We start from the raw sequence: 19,863 nt of genomic DNA on the forward strand, positions 1-19,863 counted from the left end.
TACCTAGTTCGTCGCATCGCTTCTTTGGGATTTCTGATCTCTCCGGTTCATTCATTCACCAAACCTGCGTTCGTCATTTTCGAACTTCTCCAGTCTAGCTCCCCGTCAATGGCGTCCGCAAGCTCATTAGCAACTCTCAGAACCTTGTCTTCCTCTGTTAAAATGCCCAACTCAAGGTCTCTCTCCTCGTCGCATTCCCAACAGTTTTTCTCAGGGTTCAAGCTCCCGGGATCCTTTTCAACGCTGTCATCCAGATCTATAACCACCCATCATCACAGCTTCTCTACCCAGAAACACACCACCAACATCAAGACCCGATCTTTCTCCTGCAAAATGGAAGGAGAACCTGCTTCAACCAAAGTTCAAGAACTCCACGTCTATGAAATCAACGAGAGGGACCGTGGCAGCCCTGCTTACCTCCGGCTGAGCCAGAAAGAAGTCAATTCCCTTGGTGATCTTGTACCTTTTAGCAACAAGGCAAGCTTTAATTTTCTTCTCCTGGGTCTCTCTTAATTTCTCTTTTGATCTCCGGATCAAATGAATAATTTGGTATATTTTGTGAAACGCAGATCTACAGCGGGGACTTGCAGAAGAGACTGGGCATCACGGCTGGCATTTGCGTATTGATCCAACACGTACCGGAGAAGAAAGGAGACCGATACGAGGCCATCTACAGCTTCTACTTTGGGGATTACGGTCACATAACGGTTCAGGGAGCGTATCTGACTTACGAGGACACCTATCTGGCGGTGACCGGAGGATCGGGGGTCTTTGAGGGGGCGTCCGGGCAGGTAAAACTGCAGCAGCTTATCTTCCCATTCAAGCTCTTCTACACCTTCTACCTCAAGGGAATCCCCGACTTGCCGGTGGAGCTGTTATGCACCCCAGTTCCTCCGTCTCCGACGGTCGAACCTTCGCCGGCGGCAAAAGCAACAGAGCCACATGCAACTATTCGAAACTTTACCAATTAAGTGTGATCGGCAATGGACGATAATTGGTAGTCGTTGTTGATGTGTAGTGATCGGTAATAAATTTTCAATTGAGTGGTCTTTTTGTAAAATAAATTAGTCTTTTCAGAGTTTCAGGAAAGCACGAACAATTTTTCTTTCGGAAAAATACATATAGAAATTTGAATTCCACAGAATTCAAAATGTCAAATATTCCACCCTAAACATCGTTACTCGTCCGTCATTTTATGTATCGATGAAAACAAATTATAAAGTGCACAAAGCAAAGCACTAATGCACTACGAGATGGAGAGCACGTTGTATTCGAAAATCATAATGTCAGATTGGGCCCACGGGACCCACCAGAAAAGGTAAGGTTTTAGTGTTTTCCTTGGGTGTGATGCCACCCCCTGATAGTAGTAACTAGTGAGCCCATTAACCCTCCGAGCTAGAGTTGATTTTTTGAATGGATGGTGATGGGAGTGGAACCTACCAGTTTTTTCAATAAGGAATTAAGGACCGTGGGAGACGCTTTTAACCAGTGGATTAGAATCTACTGGAGAGGGTTCTTTCATCTTAGTGCCGGCTTTGGCTATTCTTTCTAATTGTTGAACTGAACAATTTATTAATGGGGATCGGTAAGTTCGATGTGGTATTTTTAGTTTTTGAAAGTTTGGAACATCAAAATTTGGTATTTCTCTGTTTGATGCATAAAACTAAGTGTTGTCTGACAAGTATTTTAGGAAGCCCTTATGATCAAAAGAAATTTTATTTGAGATTTCCTGATTTTTGGTATTTAGCTTTTTTTTTTTCTTCCCAACTTAAAAAAATTATGCGAAAAGAATTGTCAAATAATGGGAAAAAAGTAAATAAAAAAATAATAATTGATGTAGGTGCATATGGTAGGGTTCCGGATGGTGCCACGTGGTATTAGTTGGATGAGATCCTAGTCGTCCATCTTTAATTGCCTCCAACCACTCCATGGCAAGGTCAAGTATAAAAGGGGGTGTCCAATTTCAAGGTAAGATCATGTTGTCTACTTTTGCTTTCTACTTTTCCTTCTCTCGAATGACCTTATCTGAGCCCTTGTTTCAAGCCTAATCCGACCCCTTTCAAGCACTTGACTAACTTGATCGTTGGAGTCTCTACCCGAGGCCTTTAACGTGTATTCACTTCTTCTTGCTCTCAAGTTGGACACATCAGCCTCAACTAAAAACAAAATTACCTTATTGCCCTCGGCCCCATTCTAGGTAACAACAATAATAGAATAAAAAAGTAGATAACATCAAGACAAACATTAATATATAGTTTGGTATCATTGTTGTTCTATATGAAACAACAGATCATTTTTGTATTGTTTTTTTTTTTCTTTTTTATTGGCTTTTGATAAAAACAATCTTTGTTAAACAACCAACAAGAAAACAGAGAACAGTAAATTAAAACACACCAAACAAGACACCAGGGACTACTCCAACTTAACCAAGGACTAACAAATTACTGTGAATCCATGAGCAGAATGGGCCACTCCATCACCTGACCAACCGACTGATCTAAAACAAAAGCCATTTTCAGCTAAAAAGAAAATACATGCTGTGGAATTTATAAATGATGTTTATGGTTGAAATATCAAATTGGCACTTCATATACAAATAATAATTTGTATTGATCAATCCAAAACGTTTTAACTAAAAACAGCAATTGTATCAAATACAAGGACTCAAAATGACATAAAAATCATTCACGTGAGACATGATTGGCCTCAAAAGAGTCCCAACATACATTTTCGTTTGACCCTTCACATCTGACGTGACAATGGCCACAACACTCCCTTATAACCTCTCAATGAAATTTAGGGCTGCAAGTAAGTTGGAACAGATCTGATTGGAATCTGAATTCTATCCGGGTAAGAGCCGAATTGAAAAAGTTAATCCGTTTAGTTAATAGATCAAATTCGAATATACCCAATCCAATCCGTCATGAGTTCATGACCAGATCTGATCCATTTGTTGTGAAATATTATTTATTATTTATTATTTATATAATTACATATTATATATTATAATATATCACTTATATTGTCATTGAGTTTTTTACTACAGTCCAAACTGAATAGAATTTAAATCGGATAACCAATAAGATATTGAATTTGAATTTTAATCAAATCTTGGAAATCTGCCAGATACTTATTGAATTTAGATTGATCAAATTTCTTATTGAGTCGGATCAGATATACCCTTTACCTAATCCGATCCAATCCATTTTCCATCATATGGATGACATTTAGGTCCGTTCGCTTTTCAGTAAGTTACTTATCTAGGTAAATGCAGTTATTTGGGTAAGTTTTTCATGGAAAACACTTACCCGGGTAGGTGCATTTACCCATATTCTTTTATTTCTCATATAAATAAGGCAATGACCATTTTAGCCATAAAAATCCATTATTAAAAGGGGCATTTTTGTCTCACTCAAGTGTTAGCAACTTTCTCCTTAGGTGAGTTTCTCACCTAGGATATGGGTAGAAAAATAAACTTTCCCTAATCAAAATCCCATTGACCAACTTTCCCCCCTCTCAAAATCTGAAAAAAGAACACCCCCTTAGTTTTAATTGTATTTGATTGAGGAGTATCATGGGCAAATGTAGCAATAGCTTATGTGATCTAGCATTCATGGTGCAAATTACATTATCATGTACTAGGGGTGTCCATGGAAAACCGAAAAACTGAACTGCAAAATGCGGTTAACCGAATCGATCGGTTCATTTTTTGTTCGGAATTTTTGAAAAAACCGAAGGACCGGTTCGGTTTTCGGTTAACCCATAAAAAATCGACCGGTATATATATTTATATGTATATTTTATATATATTTTTAATATATGTCACATATTTTCTATGTATTTTATATGAATATATATTCATTATATATATAAATATATACTTATATTATATTTATAATGATCTATTTATAAATATATTATATTTTTTTAATTATTATAATATAATATTATACATATATTTATATAATATATATTATAAATATAAAAAACCAAAAAACCGAAACTGACGGACCGGTTAACCGGTGGTACCGGTTCGATTTCGATTTGACGAAATGGAAAAACTGATACCACCGGTTCAGTTTACAAAAAAGGGCTATACTGAACCATGGACACCCCTATCATGTACCCCCCAACCTATGCAGTATACAAAGGGCAATACTATCAGATGGACTAGCTAGATTGGTCACTTCATTCAATGTGGCAAAAATAGAATGGGTCATGTAGGAAAAGTGCCTTAATTCAAACTGAATAAATCTTTTCCTAAATAATTATCAAAATATTTTAAGAAAAATGAGGATATGTAGCAAATGTGCTAAAAATGTTCAAAAGACTGTATTCGGTTGCATATTTGCACTACTGTAAATGCATGGGAGTGCAAATAGACTGAGCATAAATGTTGATTTATTTTTGCTTCAAATGTGACCTTGTCTTATTTGTCTATGACAAGTAAAATAAGAAGGAAAATGGTGTGATCCACCTTATATGCCAAAGAATGAACGTAGTAGGAGATTTATTTGTTTTGGAGTAAGGTTGGAAGTAAGATAATGTGGTTACCACTTTATATGAGAGAGAATTGAGGTATAAGGAAGGTGGTGCAAATTTTACATCAATTTTTTGAGATATAAAATTTACATTGCTAACAAATGCAAATGAAACAAATGATAGAAATTTTATATCAGGTAGGAGTGCAAGTCATAGTTACAAACAAACAGAAAACTGAATCAGGTGCAAAACTTGTATATGATTCAGGTTTTCACTGCAATTAAATGTAGCCAAAGTGAAAATTTATGCAAATTTGAGTCAGCTTGGCAATATTTTTTAAGCTCTCCATGGTCCGATCAATTAACTTGGAAAACTATAGTGGCACAAAAGTTCAAAATCTTTTTGAAACTTTGCCCTACTGAGGTTGGCTTGATTTCAAGTTAACTCATGAGTTTTACTATTATGGTTGGGGCTCTAAAACAAAGTTTGAAACCAATCATCTACTTAAGGATTATAAGTCATAAATAGCTAGTCATGGAATGCATCTACTAAAGGATGGCAAGGGCATTAAAGAGGTTCTTCTTGAGCTCCAAATTAAATTGCCACGTGGAAGATTCTTTGATCATTTTTGTGAAAACTTGTTAAAATGAACATAGAGGTTGAAGTTAGGCGGGTGGGCTAATTTTGAGTTCAACCCAGGCCCAACCCCAGAATTGGCCTAAGGCCCGAGTCCCAAGTCCAAACCAAGCCCAAGGTCAAGTTCCAAGTGTGGACTAGCCTACACTAAAATTTGATACTCTCATGTTGGGCTGGGGGGCTAGCCCAAGTTGCGTCCCTAGCTGAGTAACCTGTATAGCAAACCAGTTTTATAAATTTTATTATTTTCCATGCCTATATTCATAATAATAAAAAAAAAACAATCCAATTTTAGGGATTATCTAATGCATGGTGCCAATTATGTAGCCCAGAAACTCCGCTCAGGTTCTGAACCTCCCTATACTATAGCATCCTGAATTAGGCCCAGACCTGATCCGTATAACAGGGACCAATACATGAAATCATGACAAAAGTCATTTACCACCCTAGGGATCTCTTGGTCCAGACTCTACTCTAGAGATACTCTAGATCGACTTACAGGATTTGTAAATGGGCCTAGCTATGGCTTTATTTCTGAGCAGTTGCCCCATCTTTAATTGGGTCTCACTGATGTGTCTCATTTTAAGGGTTTTCTCTATCAACCAAGTCTGTATGATCAGTAAATGGTTTTCTCTCTTTACCATCTTTTTGCACACAATTATTCTTCTGACTTTTTTCGAGCTCCAATTGAACCTGTATGATCATCTGCCCAGGTTGCTTTTTGACCAAGTTAATCACTCAGGCAGGGAGCGCTTAAGCTCTGGAAATGCAACTTATGGCAAATGATGTGGCCTGGTTGCAGATCATAGCTTAATGGGTCCTATATATAAAACATTGGACCCCAAGAGCAGCAATAATGTCCTACACAAACGTCTATAGACACTTGATTTGTTAGGAGCTTTTGGAAAGCAAGCATAGAAGGAGATACAAAAGGCCCAGAAATCTTCACTTTCTGCACATTTGGTTCTAATTACACTGCAAAACAAATTTGGTTCAAGTTTCTTGTATTACAGAATTGCTTTCTGGTTTGGGCATCCTAATTCCCAAGTGTTTAATAAACAAAACCTCTATTTTTTCTTCAACCCCCATCCAAATAAAAAGAAGAAAAAGGAGAGTATTAGAGAATATCAATCTATTCAAGGATTTCACCTAACAGCTTAAGCTAGGTTGAATGGTTGTTTGAGAGAATGCTGATATGGCTGAAAATTTGAGCATTGGTTAAGTAATTATATAGGGTACCCTTTTGTGGCAGACCATCTGAATTCACCATTTCATCTCTCCATTTGGCAAAAATACAGTAGGCCACCTAAGGAGGACCATGCATCTGAAACCACCACATCATCCATCAATGCAATTGGATGAACATACCAACTTAAAAATTGAATCTTTTTGAGTGAAAGAGAACAGTCATCTCCCAATAAATAAAGAAAAAAGAACCGAATGAATCCCACAGTAGAAAATCTTATAGTAAAGCACTAGGGATAGAATTACTACGTCATCATATATATGTGAAGGCCCTGTGGACTTTGGAATTGACTCATTGAGTTCTAACTGGAGGAGTGTTTGACTACTGATACAAGTCTTGTCAATTGTTACAGTAACCAATCACATCGTTAACGTTGTAGGAATATATCTTGTGTGTAGACTCTGATACTACTTGACACCTACCCACGATGATTTGTTTTTTGGAATAAGGATGGATAAGGCATCCATCATGCTATTCCCAATTACGAAGTTGATTGGAGCTAGGCTCCTGCATGTGTTTCCGTGGAAGAGTAGGAGCAGAAACGATTAGTGAGAAACTCAGAAGGGAGAAATAGTTATCTGCTGAGGTTTCGCTGAACTGAATTACTTGTAGTTGTGGTTTAATTAGCATGCAAATTATAACTTCCTCTACATCTTCTTCTTCCTTCGTCTCTCTCTCTCTCTCCTACTCATGAGTTCTGCAATTTTGTCAAAGTGTCGGTTGAAGACGCCCCCCCCCCCCCCAATGAATTATTTGTGAAGGGAAATCACAGCTGCTGCAATTACGGATCGGACGAGAATGGAACATTAATTGCTCTAAAGCTAGTCGTCCATCCTTCTTTTTCTGCCAATAAAGATTCCTTTCTGTAGGAAATAATAGATCACTTTTGACTGAGCTGAATGAGAGAGCTAGAGCCACGCCTTGTGAGGATGTCCTGGAAGAAGTTGTTAATAGCCCCCAGTTCCCTCTATATATCAAATGGTTATGGCTGTGTCAATTAACTGCAAATACGTACGCTCAAAGCAACTGTCTGTTTTTCTGATGAGTACCCTTCGTAATATGCTTCTCTCTCTCTCTCTCTCTCTCTCTCGTACTGAGAAGAGGGGCAGGTTTGCTTAGTCTGAAGGTTAGCCTGTAACAGCTAGAAAGAAGAGAAAAAAAATACTGGAAGAAGTTTCGAGAAATAAAATAATTTAAATAATTTGGGTGGGGAGAGAGAGATGAAGGGAAATGAAAGAAAAGGTAGGGAAATGAAGGGAAACCAAACACAGCCTTGAGTTCTCCTGGCCAAATGGGTTAGTTGTTTAGTGGTTTAAGCTAAAAAAGGCCTAGAAAAGCTTGGTACTTAAGGATGAAGGGAAATTTTGTTTTAACAGTTGCTTTTATTTACAAATCAACATTCCAACATCATAACTGGAGCAGAGAATAACCTGCTGTCTTTAAAAGAGTGTGATGACGAAGCTCACTAGCTTAGATCTTAGGTACATGAGAATATTATCTAGGGGTGTTTTGTACGCTACAAGTAATTAAATTTTCCATTTATTAACATCTATGATAAGTAGTTTAATATATTAGGCTAAATAAGAAAAAGAAATTAATTCATAATGAACCAACTTGTTTATGTAGGAGTAGGATCATTAGTGATTAGGGCCAAACGCATATATTTTCTGTTTTAATTAATATAATGAATATTGAGGATGCAAAGCTAGGTTGTGTATATACCCAGGGTTATTAGCTGATGAATTCGCTAAAAATTTCTGTTGGGCTAGCTTGCTTAACCTAACTAGGAAAAAGAATAAAGAAAAAAAAGAAAAAAAAAAGGGTAATTACATTCTGAACTTTTTCTTATGTGTGTACCAATAATACACAATGCCCTATATTATTTATGATAGGGCCCTAGCTAGGACTACTGTCTTCCACGCATCAAGAGAGAGAGAGAGAGGGGTTCTCTTCTTCCTTCCTGGACCATGCTTTTAAGGTTTTAAAGTCAACACCTCTTTATTCATTTTTCATTCATCTAAAACCTGCTCTACATACTAGTATACATTATTGTAATGGGTAGAAATGATTCAATTATAACTTCGTTTGTGTATGGAAATTGCAGTTAAACACTTTGTTCCTTCACTTGCTTTTCCATCTTGATGCTGTTAAAAGCTTCAAAAACTTGATTAACTTAACAAAGCTGTCGATGAGTAGATTAGTTGTTCAACCAACTGATGATCAACTCATAAGTCAACGCACAGATAAATAAAAAACAGATGAAATTACCACAAAAGAATAAATATATAAATAATAACAAACAATATTAAAATAGCATAGAATATAAAACTAAAACAAAGGATCTTCAAAATAAGTTGAATAATCTGCTTCTGACTTATAAGAGTTCACTAAATAGGCTGATATGGGTTCAGAACCAACTCTGAACCTGATGAATTGAATATAACTAGTGGGTAATCTGACTTAGAATTGGATTGATGTAAGTTGGATTGGGTGATTCCCTATAGTTAATTCATGAATTCTATAACAGTAATTATACTTATGCTTTTCACTCTCTCTGTCACTGTGAAAACTAAATACCGTTCCATGTATAAAATTTGATGAGCAAAACCTAATCCAATAGGTCCATATATTTCTTCTACACTGATTTTGCCTTATCATTAAGTGCCTAGTGCAGCATTCTACATTATATGATGGTTGTTCTATTGTAGCTAGTAAATATCTTATTTATACAAGACAATTTACTACTTTTGTAGCCAGTAACTAAGTTGCCTAATCATGCACATCAGAACAGTGGTCTGCTCCAAATAAATTCTTTGATATTTAATGCAATCCTCCTCAATATTACTCATTTCTTTGAGATTTTGGAAAATAACATTTTTTCTAGAACATATTTCTTTAATTTTTTTTATCTGAATTGTGCCCATTAAACCAGATCAATAACAGAACATTAGTTGAGTTTCCAAAAGTTTGGCAACCTACTAAATAGAGCTGCAAATGATTTTTCTTTTTTGGAAAACGGCTGCAAATGAATCGGATATGCCTAGTTTTGATTTATTAGTAGTCTTATCCGTTCAGATTCATATCAGATTTGGATCAAATTCAAATATTGAATATCATTAACGATCAAACCAAAAGTTATCATAATATTATATAGGGAAAATTCCTGATTAGTACCTTGTACTTTGGGTCTAGTGTCACTTTGGTCCCCAAACTTTAAAATGCGACAATTCAGTACCCAAATTTTTAAAATGTGACAATCCAGTATTTACCGTTAACTAGCTGTTAATCAGCTGTTAAGTGACATTTGAAAAAGACACAAATTCCCTTCAAGTGTTATTTAATTTTCTTTATCAACCATCTAAACATTGACAAAAATTAACAATCCCAAATCCTTACATTGTCCATTTAAGAAAGTTGGGGTCATGTTTGAGTGGACATTCTGGTGACCCCAACTTTCTTGAATATAAGAGGCAAAGATCTGAAACTATTATTTTTTTTTTGTCAATGTTTGGGTGGTTGATAAAGAAAATTAGATGACACTTGAAGGGCATTTGTGTCTTTTTCAAATGCCACTTAACGGCCGGTTAACAGCCAATTAACAATACGTACTGGATTGTCATGTTTTGAAAGTTCAAGTACTGAATTGTCGCATTTTAAAGTTTAGAGACCAAAGTGGCACTAGACCCAAAGTACAGTGTACTAATCAGGAATTTTCTATATTATATATTATTAATAAAATGGAATAAAAATGACTTTATTGTAAATCATGAATAAAATGACTTGAAATTAATAACTTCTATGAGAATTGAATATCCATGAATTTAATGAACATTTGTACAAAGTCCGATCCAACCTTACTAATAAGTACTACTCCATTTATAAAAGAAATCAGAGCTTATATATTGATAATAAGCACTATTTGTTTATTTTATGTGATCCATCAGGCTTTGTCAAGTGAAATTGAAATAGAAGGAACCCTAAACATTCTCATTTGGGTGAATTCATATTGGGTTCCACTATGATACTAGAAAAACTTACAACCAATCAAGCATCATCATGAAAATAGTAATTAATCAGGTGGGTTTTCATCAAAATTCATGGGATATAATTGGTCAAAACCTTTCCGGTATCATATCCTTCCGGCATCATATATTTTCTCCAATATTCACATCATTTATAAAATAAACAAATATGACTCATCTAATTAATAAGTTTGATGGGGCCGGATGCCATTTTTACAGCCCTACAACCTGTGCTACAGAGGGGAAACATGCCTATACATGAGAGGGGGCCGGTAGTATCAACAAATAAGGAATAATGAACTTTTGGCCAGTTGCCCGTGAGCACCCTTCCACGTGTCTCCATATGAGTGGGTTGATGAGGAGATGCCCTAGCTAAATATTAACTCAGTCCTCCTCTTCATTATAAGTAATAAAGAGTTGCATAAAGAGGTAATTAAAAAAGTATAGATTTGGGTTTAAGTAAGTAAAGTCACACACCACAAATTTAGGTTGTATAGTTTAATTATTAACAGATTTCATGGAGGGTGACGAGAATGTTAAAGAACATATATACCTGCATGAACGTGCCTTGGATCCCGTACTCTTACTGCATCAATAAACCATCTCTCTCTCTCTCTCTCTCTCTTTTCTTTTAAAATAAAAATAAGAAATGAAGAGCACGCAACATCATCAAGAACCCTCGTGATCATAACGTAATAATCATCGCCACATGCGTTGTCACAGATGCATGCACATAGAAGAAAAGATCAAAGTATGAGAGGGGCAATCCAAGGGAGGAGAGATGATGATAATGTCTTGCTCCCCATGCACATTATTTGCTTAACGGGCAAGAACAGATGTCTCAGACGCTTTCGTAGTTTCTGTTTGTTGTTGGCCTGAAAAGGAAAGAGGCAGCTCTTTGGGTGAAACCCCAAAAACAGTGAATTCAGTGGTCCCACGTAACCTAAAGGAGTAACTGGCCTTCTGACAAAGGGTCGATGAAAGTGCTAGTAGTAGTGGTAGTCGAAGCTCAGAACGAGAGTGAGAGAGAGAGATGTTAGAAGGTGGTCAAGTAAATAATTCAGTGACTGCAGATGACAACAACAGATACCAGTACAAAACAGTCTCAGATTCTGCTGTTCATCTTCCTAGCTTGGCAATAGATACCTCTCTCTCTCTCTCTCCTCTGTGTGTGTAAAAGAGAAATCTACAGACGTTAATCAATCTTAATTAGTATCGATCTAAAGTTTCATCCGTTAATAATACACAGAACCATGGGCTTCCATTCCATTGTGCACTCCTTATAGTCCTCTGTACTCTCTCTCTCTCTCTAGCACTCCATATATTAACAAAAAGGAAAAAAGTCTTAGTTAAGAGCTGCAGCAATTAACAAAACCCACAAGTCCATGCATATCAATATCAATGTCAATAGTACACAGAGCCATGGCCCCCATTACTAGCATTATCTTCATCATTGTCATCGTCATCTTCATCCTCGCAAAACTCTACGCCGTGGGGTGCATGCCCGCCTCCGAAGGCACGGATATGGTCCTTGAGGGATCTCTTGTGCTTGAAATCAGAGCCACAAATGCAGAACCAGAGCTTTCCGCAGTTCTTCTCATGAGTGCGCCAGTCCCCCCGTACTGCAAATGCCTTGCCGCATTTACGACACGCAAATGGCTTCGCCCCGTGCTTCCTCTTGTAATGCGTCTGAAGCGTCCTGAAGTCCTTCAATGGCTTCGACCTCGGGTGCTCTATATTGTTCTTACATCCCTCCGCACAGCAGTAACACGGCAATCTCAGCATCGACGATGCCGGCTTCGTCCCCCTCAATGACTCCGGACCCTTTCGATACTGCGACCCATGCCCCCACATATGCATCTACACACACACACACAGAGAACCAGCAAAAGCAACCAAAGAATTAGAATGAGTAGTGCAGTTGCAAATTAACCCCTAAAAGGCTAAAACCATTTAACTATAAATAAACTGATGATCATTTTGATTGGTCATGGCATTCATGTTGTCATTGCTTATTCTCTAGCTATCTTATCTACAACCTGCATGTTGTTGTATCGATTGAAGGTCTTGTTGCACACAGTGCAAGAAAATTGAGTTGGGCCGACAAGGATTTGAGCAGGCGAGGGAATCCAGTACTCTCCCTCCACCGGCGCACCGTTGCTGCTGCTAGTATTGCTTGTGCTAACACCTACACTGCTGGGGGGTCCGATATGAAGAGCTACGGTTACACCATCTTCAGTGCTACTGCTGTGGTTCACACAGCTGCTTTCGGCCTGCTCGGAGGAGTGGTGATGATGATGAGACAGACCCACTCTGGAAATGTGTTGACCAGGGGGGCGAAGAGTGAGGAGTACAGACTCTTCATCTTCTTCCTCAGCTTCTAAATAAGTACTTTGATCAGTCTCTGTGGAGGAGAAGTGGCTAAGAGAAGGAGCTTGCATGGTTATGGACTTATGGTATTGTATGTATATGTGTATGCAGGAGCTCGTGTAAGTGAGAGAGAGAGAGAGAGAGAGAGAGAGAGAGAGAAAGGGATATGCTGATGCTGGGGTTTTGGGTTTTGCAGGGTGGAAGAATAAGATAAGAAGAATGAGAACGAGATGGCAATAAATAAACAGAATAGCTGTTTGGCTAGGGTTTTCTCTTTAGAATTTGGATTAAAACATGGTTCAGAGAGAGAGAGAGAGAGAAGAGAGTGTGTGTGTGGCGGTGTGCACGTGGAGTGGATGGAAATTGATATATTAGTTTTGGCGTGTTTGGGAATGGGGGAGACAAGAGACCGTCAAAGAAGGAGAGGTGGAGAGGAAGAGATGCATGGAATGGCGTACCGTAACACGCTCTCAATGCTCAGATGCTCGGTTTCCGAGCCCTCTCTCACTCCTCCCTCCCTTGGTTCTTTTTTTTCTGCTTTCTCTACTCCCGCTTTCTTTCTCTTTTACCTCTCTATCTCCACATCTTTCTATCTTCATACTCTCTCTCTCTCTCTCTCTCTCGTACCTTTCAGTCAGTCAGTCTGATAGGGATGCATGGTGTTATGGACAGTATTTATTAGTACGCACTTTAGTGATAGAGAAACGTTACGTTGTCTAAGGTAAAACTAAAATCCATGAAGAAAGGCCATATATATGGTGTAGGATTCAACAGATGTCGCTCCGTGGCTGGCTGGTGACGACCAAATCCAAGTTCAATTGGGGTCACAGCCTGGCTATGAACAAGCCATGATTCAGTGAGCCCCTGTCGCATGTGCTGTCCATTCTCGTGGTCCGTCTGATTTGGGCAAAGTGGAGGATCACATGGTTGGGCAGGAATGCTAGCTAGGGCCTCTTCACAGGATTAATTCAAACCTAGCTAGCTGCACCATTCAAGCACATGTTTGGTTGACCTTATTTTTATACTTTTTTCCCCATCATAGTTAGGCCCTGTAGAACTATCATCTAATGGCTCTTCTCTGTGCTCTGGCTCTTTTGGTTGCTGTGTACTGCATTGCACCCATATAGGATCTCACAACTCACAAGCTATCTAGCTACTAGCTAGCTACCAATTTGATCAGCTATCCCCTATTGCAAAACCCAATTTATGGGGTCGACTACTCCTTTTGCATTTACACTCAATTAATTAATAAATTCAATCACAAGGCAATGGGAATAACAAAGTTTGAGCTACTGGACAATTTTTTTCTTCTGTTATATATATATATATATGGCTTTGTCCTTTTCAATGTAAAAATGGACGGAAAGTTCTTCAGGTCCAAATACCTTGAGCTATATATAATTGTCCCTTTCACCATGAAAACTTTGCTTTCCTAGCCACTTGCATCAAAATCAAAAGATATTTGTTTTTGAAAGCCAAATGCATGAAAACGATTTTATTATTATTATTGCATGTAAAAGGGAGAAACAATAGCTCACTGATTTTTAACATGAAATTTGTTTCCATCCATTTTAGTGAGAAACAAACACAGGCTACCCAATTGAGAGGGAGGGCCTTTTTATGTTTCCATCAATTAATATTGTAGCAAAATTGACTCAAGGTTAATATACAAACCACAGATGTACCACTAAATTGCTATGCTGGGCAATTTGGCTACAGAATAGGAAATCCTTAACTATTGGGGAAAAAGTAAAGAAAAATGTGCTAATTCTTTGTCTCTACTCACAAACAGTTCCAAACAGAAAAAAGAAATAGTAACATCTCATAATGCAACCACCGTGATGAGAGTTGATTCTTGATATATAGCTCTTATAAGTTATCCATGTGGCACATACATTAGAGGGGGGCCCAACCCTTGTAGAGTTTTATTGCGCCATATGATATGAAGAAACGACATTTGATTCCAATTCCAATAACCCCTGAGCTCCACAAAATAATACAAAAACAAAGCCAAACTAAGTGAGACATACATTAATTCATGTTGAACCACTGAATACAAATTTGATCCATGCCCAACTAAAATGTGGCCCGCCCACTATTTCATTTTCATAGGTACTGTTCCTGACCTAGCTCATCTTTTCCTAACCAGTGGGTTGTTCTATCTTGGAGCTCTCATCTATTTGGATGTGCATCAATTGGAATGACTTGAGTACTCAAATTCCTGAAATGGTAACTTGTGGGATTTGCTTAGTTTCTGCCATAAAAAAATATATCCAATTCAGCTGTTTGGTAAGTATCAGTCATGAGTACTCATCCTGTACTAAGCATATTATTATCAGTTAATTACACAGCTAGCTAGCCATTACATCTCTACCAAATGGTATAAAATTAATGAGACTCATGAATTTGCACTCCTGGGTTCCCCATGTACTAATCCACTACTAGTTGGCTAATGGGTCCTCTTCATAATGGTTGGTCAAATAACGCAAAACTTCCAAGTTTCAATAGGTTCTCAATTGCCCTAAAATTTTCCATTTCATTCGATCTTAATGAAAAAAAATCAAAAGTTAAATATATATATATATATACTGCATCTTGTAATTTTGTAATTATAAGTGAAACCCTTGCTTTTCTTATCTCCATCCATTAAACCTATATATAATTTCTAGAAAAAAAAAGAATCTAAATTTCATGCCACAAAAATTTCAAAATGAATCATCTCAAATAAAAGGTCATTACCAATATTGGTCCTAGACATCTGAGGTCTTAGATAGGGGTGAGCATGGGTCCCAAGCCAGAACCTGGAACCTATCTGGTAGGGGTCGGTTCTAGCCTAGGTGGTTCCAATTAAGATCTATCCATGGAACCACCTAATCTCTAAGGAGATAATAATTAATAGTATGCTATTATGTTTTTCCCTTTCAAAGCTTTGGCCTTGGACAACAATATATTATATATCAACATCACATAATCCATTAACAATCTAGCATAATCACTACTATTCCATACTCCAACTTTACATTTCCACAAATTAATTAAATGCAATTTCAATGCAAAATAGAATACAACTTCACACACAATATTCCACCAAGACAAATCAAGGCCAATTAAACAAGTCGATTTGCATAGGATAAACCCCCAGACCGGAACCAACCTGGTGGGGATTAGTTCCAATAATTTGGAACCAGACCTTACCCGAGAACCTAAGGTCAGTTTGAGGTTGGTTCCAATTGGTTCTGGGTAAAACCTATCCATTTGTTCACCCCTAGTTTTGGGAGGGATAGGCTAGATGCAGTTCTAACCTTTGGCATTTTTATGAACAAAGTGGCCACTCTCAAATTCAAACTCGCATTCCCATGCATACCAACCCGACATTTCACCATTACACAAGTAAATGAGCCCTAATCACACCAAATATCAAACTAAAATTATGTGAAATATTAAACACCACGTATGGATCCATTGGAAGTTAAATCTCATTCCATTTGCATGCAAGTCTGTAAAACTAACAACGGGCCGGAGACTATAATAATCTTCATTTGAGGAAAAAAAAAATTGATGCACTCAAATTATTCAAAAACGAATTTATTAAGCATGGTGCTGAAAGAAATGGCAAAAAAAAAAAAAAACAGCCAAAATGAAATTTGAGGAATGTAATGGAATAATTTTTTTTTTCCTCATGGGGGATGGGGCTGAATTCAAAGTTTGAATTGTTTCACCTATGCATTAATTGGAGTAAGCAATACATCCTGTAGGTGGTGTTAGTACAATTCATGCATGCAAGTGAAGTGCTTTGTAACGAGAAACACTTGGAAATAGCTTGCAATTCCAACCGTCAATTCTCAGATGCATTCCCAATTCATGACCTTCCTTTCTTGCATGACAAAAAGTACTACCTTGAGGAGTCATAAGACATGATTAAGATTGGCAGAAAATAGGACTGAACATTGGTCACGGATGGCCCAAGTTAGGACTCTTCCTAATGCCCAAAAGTGTAATAAGGGGTTAAAGGAAACACCCAAACTAGTGGAAGCAAGTGCAACCCACAAACTAGTGGATGCAACTCAACCTATGCTGAGGTGAAATAAATGCTTATGTGCTAGTGAAAACTCAATTCATGCAGCTTCTATATATCAACTTGTATTTCATAATCTGGTTATATGTATAGCCTTATTAATTATCTTCAATATTATTTTTTCCAAAAAATCTACTTGAATTAATTCTTTTTCAATCAGTCTGGATTCATCAATTTGGACTCATTTGAGAAGCTAAATATGCAAAAAAAAAAGGTACTTAAGCTCAAAGGGTTATATGTTCTATTGTATGCATACAAAGGGTTGCTTAGAGCTAAAGCAATGACAAGTTTACCAATTAAGGTAGTAAAGATATGGCATTATGGGATGGTCATCTTGACGTGAGGCCAAGAAAAACATGGCATCATATAGTACAGATATGCCTTGTCCCAAGATATTAAACTATATGCTAGCTCTTTGCCGATGGAACCACCTTCTAATTGGGGTGTTCAGAAATATGTATGATTTTGTTTTTCAAAACAAAAACAATTGCCACAACAGCAAACAGTGGGCCCACCTATTTTGGAACAGAAAACATTTGGTTTTTACTACAAAACCCATGTATATAAAAGTGTTAACATATATGAACTTGTTATGTGTGTTCATGAACAAAAAAATCAACAAATGTTCAAATTTTGTGCCAGTTAATTAGCATATTAGTAATTGGATAAGGTCTCCTCTTGACTGTAACAGAGACATAAGATTTAAAACTAAACCCACCTTCTGGACTGCAGGACAAAGAGCCCCCCCCCCCCACCCCCACCACCACACACACACAGTGAACATGTTGATTTATCATGTTCTAACAAAAAAAAATATGGTTTTCTGATGTAAGCATGACATGATATTTATGTGTGCTTCCCATACCAATGAAGCTCTCCGGTCATGATTTTTTTACTCAGGCTCAATTTGGAAGGAGTACAAAGGCTCAGTTTGGAAAGAGAATAAATGCTAATATATACAGTGTAAATACATACAAAATATAAAGGTTTTGCACTCTACAGATATGCATTTGTACTCCTTCCAAACTGAGCCTCAATGATCATCATACAATCAAAACTATATAGTGAAAGTACATGTTTATATGACGAGTCAAACAGTCAATATTTGCACATCATGAATCAAAAATTTAACCACAAACAGAAACCTTTAGGGACACCCTCTAGGAGTTTTCTTACCTCAAAATTCGAAACCTACAAACAAGGGTCAAGGAGATTTGAGCCCAAGTAAGTTGGGAGACCAGCTGTCTTAATTACCAGAAGGCATTAGTTCTAGATTTTAACTTAATTTTTTCTTAGTTCATGCTTATCAATAAAGTCCAAAAATAATTGATTATTAAAATATATATATATATATATATATATATTCATACTTCACATATACTATGTGTTTTATATAATTTATTTATAGACATCTTAACCTAGATTTATCGTTGTTGATGGTTTTTTTATTTATTTGAGTTTTAATGGTATATTCATACGTATCCAAATCTCAATATGTCTCTTAAATTTGTCTTTCTAATACTCTTTGTGTTTCCAACTTTGAAGCTTAATTGGTTGGAATAGACAAGCCTATTTCCTCATAAGAAAACATTTTATCATGGACTCATGTTACTCATCCTTCCAAATTTACTACGTCTTTATTTTTTCGAATAATTGCACCCAATATTCTCCACTCTCATGTGCTTGAATCTTAGTTGAATAATCTATCGAGGATAAAACCCTCAACATAGGTACTATTTGTCAAGGCTCTCTATTAACAAGATAGGGAACCCCTTTGGGTTGTCCATAGGTAAGTAGTAGTGAAGCCTCACTGACCTGTATATATCACCCAAAATTTCACTTTCTTTCTTTTTAATTTAGGTTGTATATATTTTGATTGTCATGAGACAGCAACCTTTTTGTTGTTAAAAGGGGGGGGAAAGGGAAAGGCTTATATCAATCACTTCTTGTGTGTTTGTGGCTTGAACAAAAACTTAGGCCCAGGCCTGGTAATTTACTGCATGCTGGGCCTTTTGCATCAGGTTAGTAATGATCACCCTCTATGTGAGAGTACATATATTAAGTACTCAAGTATATTCTTACATTCAAACTTTTTGTTTCTTTTTATTTTGCAGGGTTTTCATGTTGCTGCTCTTGGCTTTGTGAGGTGAGGCCCACCTCATCCAAAAGCTTATAAGCAATGTTTTGTGAAAATTCCAGGCAACCTGAGCCAATTATATTTTTCAGTCATTCATAGAAATTTCTTCTAATTAAGCAGCTCAACTGAAGCAATTCAACTCGAACACTGCCTTTTGCTTTTGATTGGATTTTCAGTTTCAAATTTAGACTCTTAATTAAGAAAGAAAAGTTATTGGTAGAATTTTTAATTGAAATTTGGTATAAAAAAGTGAAAAATTGAACAGGTAGAAGCTTTACTTTTTCAGGATTAATCAACCAAAAAGCCTGGTCTATTCACTGTTGATAAAGAAGAGGATGAATGGGTTACTGAATACTTGGGTACCCAACTTAGCCCAAACAAAGATGGCATGGGCCTAAAAACATTGGGACCAGGGCCCATAATAAGTCAGGCATATGATTTTCCCTCTGCCACTAGTACCAGAACCTGAAACATACAAGGGTCCAGGTTCACATGAATGAAAACCTCACCTGTTGAGTCCACTATCAAAGGAAAATTGATCAGCTAATAATGTCAGACAGCCGATTCTTCACACCATTGACCAAGATAAAGGAACATACAACTCGGATCTGCTGAACACAAAACGCTGGCCACATTATGTGCATCAGACAGCAAATTGTAAACATCTCTCGCATGGATGATAATAAATTGTGGAACAGAGTCTTACTCTTACATGTGCGTAACAGGATTAGATTCTGTGGTCATCTCACAAACATTTGCTTTGGTGAAGTCATGAATATATTCTTAGTTAAGAAAATTTTGGTTGTCCATGTTTGACAGCCTGTTAACAGGAATTTTGAATTGGCTCCCACAGAGCAAGCCTCACAGCACATCCCAACCATGCATTGGGAGCATG

General features: G+C 37.1%; 2 protein-coding genes across 2 annotated transcripts; one reads left to right on the forward strand and one right to left on the reverse strand.

Moving 5' to 3' along the window:
* On the forward strand, positions 1–1,064 carry LOC104603032 (allene oxide cyclase, chloroplastic-like). The gene is made up of 2 exons (XM_010266944.3): positions 1–477; positions 570–1,064. Exons 1-2 carry the CDS (start codon positions 109–111, stop codon positions 969–971), a joined length of 771 nt encoding a protein of 256 aa, XP_010265246.1. The 5' UTR covers positions 1–108; the 3' UTR covers positions 972–1,064.
* A 10,553-nt stretch (positions 1,065–11,617) lies between these two features.
* Positions 11,618–13,377, reverse strand: LOC104603031 (zinc finger protein WIP6-like). The gene is made up of 2 exons (XM_010266942.3): positions 12,426–13,377; positions 11,618–12,246 (listed from the first exon to the last, which is right to left on the reverse strand). Exons 1-2 carry the CDS (start codon positions 12,825–12,827, stop codon positions 11,791–11,793), a joined length of 858 nt encoding a protein of 285 aa, XP_010265244.1. The 5' UTR covers positions 12,828–13,377; the 3' UTR covers positions 11,618–11,790.
* Between the last annotated feature and the right edge of the window lie 6,486 nt (positions 13,378–19,863).

This window comes from Nelumbo nucifera, chromosome 4 (genome assembly GCF_055504915.1).
Source record: "Nelumbo nucifera cultivar China Antique chromosome 4, China Antique-T2T, whole genome shotgun sequence".
Taxonomy (NCBI): domain Eukaryota; kingdom Viridiplantae; phylum Streptophyta; class Magnoliopsida; order Proteales; family Nelumbonaceae; genus Nelumbo; species Nelumbo nucifera.